The sequence below is a fragment of the Brassica napus genome, chromosome C7, assembly GCF_020379485.1.
Source record: "Brassica napus cultivar Da-Ae chromosome C7, Da-Ae, whole genome shotgun sequence".
Taxonomy (NCBI): domain Eukaryota; kingdom Viridiplantae; phylum Streptophyta; class Magnoliopsida; order Brassicales; family Brassicaceae; genus Brassica; species Brassica napus.
The window spans coordinates 43,062,581-43,065,351 of NC_063450.1; the positions used below are offsets into that span (position 1 = coordinate 43,062,581).

At 38.3% G+C, this 2,771-nt stretch overlaps 1 protein-coding gene across 1 annotated transcript; it reads left to right on the forward strand.

The window, feature by feature from the left end:
• The first annotated feature begins 706 nt into the window (after positions 1–706).
• On the forward strand, positions 707–1,984 carry LOC106348596 (probable membrane-associated kinase regulator 1). Its single transcript, XM_048761938.1, has one exon. The coding sequence runs from the start codon at positions 876–878 to the stop codon at positions 1,851–1,853; it is 978 nt and encodes a 325-aa protein (XP_048617895.1). The 5' UTR covers positions 707–875; the 3' UTR covers positions 1,854–1,984.
• Positions 1,985–2,771: the final 787 nt, after the last annotated feature.

A 2,771-nucleotide genomic window follows, 5' to 3' on the forward strand; every position in this document is an offset into this window, starting at 1 on the left:
GGTCACAAGTCACAACTAGCATTGCTCACTCCTCACTCCTCACTCCTACAAATCAATATTATTAATTCAGAATCATTCCTATCTTTTACCCCTACCCATACCTGGAATATTACTTTTTTTGCCACTGGACCTTCCTTTTTTAAAAAACCAACTTTTACATAATTGTATCGTATTATACAATTCAAATATATCACACAGTTACGTGATGTCCGTTTAAAAAACAGATTTTTTTTCTAATTGCCTTTTTCATTTTTATAAAAAGAACGTGGTTGGTTTCTTACCCACTATATTTCCACGATTTTCTACTACCAAATAAGCAGAAATAACAAAAAAAGTTATTTTTCCTTACGTATTGATAGATTCAAAACTATTTTATAATGTGTATATCTTTTAATTATTAAATTTATTAATTATATTATATATACATGTGTAAAACATCTGATGTATATATCTCACAAATGCACAGTTATGCAATTTGACATAAGTAATATAGTTATCAAAAATTATATTAAAGTAACATTTAACACAAATATGATTAAAACAACACAAACATAAAATTAAAATTAAAAATAAAATAAAACAAAAATATATCCGCCCTTGAATCTAGTTGATTATTAATTAGGCGTCATTAAACGTCTCTCTAATCCTGTGGTCCATTTAACACTATTTAATTACATTGCATGTGACTACAGCTTCAACCTAGCGATCATCGTGGCATTTTCTCATGATATCAACTGCACTGCACTGCAGCAGCCTCTTAAATACAAAACCAAAAAAATAAAATTATTTAAAAACATTGCACTCTATTATTTACATAGAAGAAGCTAAAGACAAAGCAGAGGAGGAAGCATACAAAACAGAGAGATAAGAGCGCGATGAGACGTCAACCACGTCCACGTCCCTCTCCACCGCGTTCTCACTCGTCTCCGTCGTCATCTTCATCGGAGTTTGAGTTCAACGTCTCAATCTCTCCACGAAAAGCTTCTTCTTCGCTTTGCCCCGCCGATGAGCTCTTCTACAAAGGCCAGCTTCTCCCTCTCCAGCTCTCCCCTCGTCTCTCTCTCGTCCGTACACTCTGTTCTTCTACTTCTTCCTCTGACTACACTTCCTCTTCCTCCGCGGCACGTGACTCCACCGAATCTTCCTCCTCCACCGATTCCACCGCCTCTTTCCCTCTCCTCCGCCCTCCGCCGCTCGATGGCTGCGACTCTTCCCGTCCTAGCTCCGTAACCGATGAGGAAGATTCGTTCTTTAAACCGACGAAGAAGAACACTAGCGGCGGTTTCTCGCTCTCTAGATTCTCCTCTGTTTTCAAGAAAGAACACAAAACCGTCTCCGCCGCGGCTCCGTCGCCGGTGAAGAGAATGAGCTCCACGGCGAAAGAGGTTATCCGCAAATACATGAAAAAGGTCAAACCTTTATACGACAAGCTATCTCAGAAACAGAGCACCACCACCGTCACGTCTTCGAAAACAGAGCAATCATCTCTCAAACATTCCGGCAACATCCGAGGAACCTCCTCCGCCGTCGCTTCCTCCACCGCCATTCCGGCCGCTGGCTCCAGCAGCGGAGGGCTATCTATCTCTTTCTCAGGAAACCTAATGAAATACACGAAGCGAGGACGATGCGCGGCGAGCTGTCCGTCGTCGATGAGGTCGTCTCCGAGTCACTCCGGCGTGCTGACACGTGGCGGGTTTCCGGGTCAAGGAGGAGGAGGAGGTAGCTGCAGCAGCAGCATCAACAACAGTATGTCTTCTTCGATGGAAGAGCTTCAGAGTGCTATTCAAGGAGCTATTGCTCATTGCAAGAACTCAATGATGCAGAAGAATATGGTTAGTAGTCTCGAGATCTAGTTTGATGCATCCATATATGTTTTGTTGTTCTTGTCTTTCTAGACATTTTTAAAAAGATCAATCTACTGTTTTGTCTTAGAATTGCCAGTGTGATCCAAACATCCGATATAATTAACGATGTTATTTGGTTATTTTATCTGTTTGATTAACTTAACTCAGAATAAGACATTGTAGTTGGTGGTTCATTTCAAGATCCATCTTGATTTAAATTCCTTTTCATATTATATATGTGTTCCATCTTTGATTGTAATGGACCATAACTCATACATTTCACTCGCATAACAAAACCAATCTTGTTTTATCCAATTAATATAAGTTCATTAGGGTTCTGTATATATTTTGTTTTCTTTGCTTCCATGCCTTGTGGTTTGTTGGATATGAAGAATAGATTGAAAAAAAAATTAGAGAGCATAGAGACGTTGTGAAATAATTGAGGGAAACAAGAAAACGACGGTGGGGTTTATATTTTAAAAATAATTGTAGAATTGGATTATTGAGTACTCATCAGCAGTACTCTTCTGCGATGGTTCAGTTCTTCGCACCTTATCACCTTCCTCTCTATGTGGTTATTGTCGGTGTTCTCCGTTAAATGATAAATTATTGTGCCTTCTCCATATCAATATCTTAATCAGTGATCTAACTTGAAATATCCAACTTTTTTTTGCATCATATCTATCTCCAACTATTATTGAGTGGACAATGGCACTCTAAACATTTGTGTGTGTGTGTTTTCAAGACATCTGTATGCCAAAGTATATTTTAGTCATTGTTCTAAGAATGATTTAGACATGATGCAACCTACGAAATGTTAAAAGTGACTGAAAGTAATGTTTCTTATTGGATTCATATGATGTACATTTTTCATATATTTTAATGAAATAACACACCTCGAAATGATTGATTGAACAATATGAAATA

Coding starts and splice junctions, on each gene's coding strand:
- LOC106348596 (XM_048761938.1), top strand. CDS start 876: ATGAGACGTCAACCACGTCCACGTCCCTCTCCACCGCGTTCTCACTCG.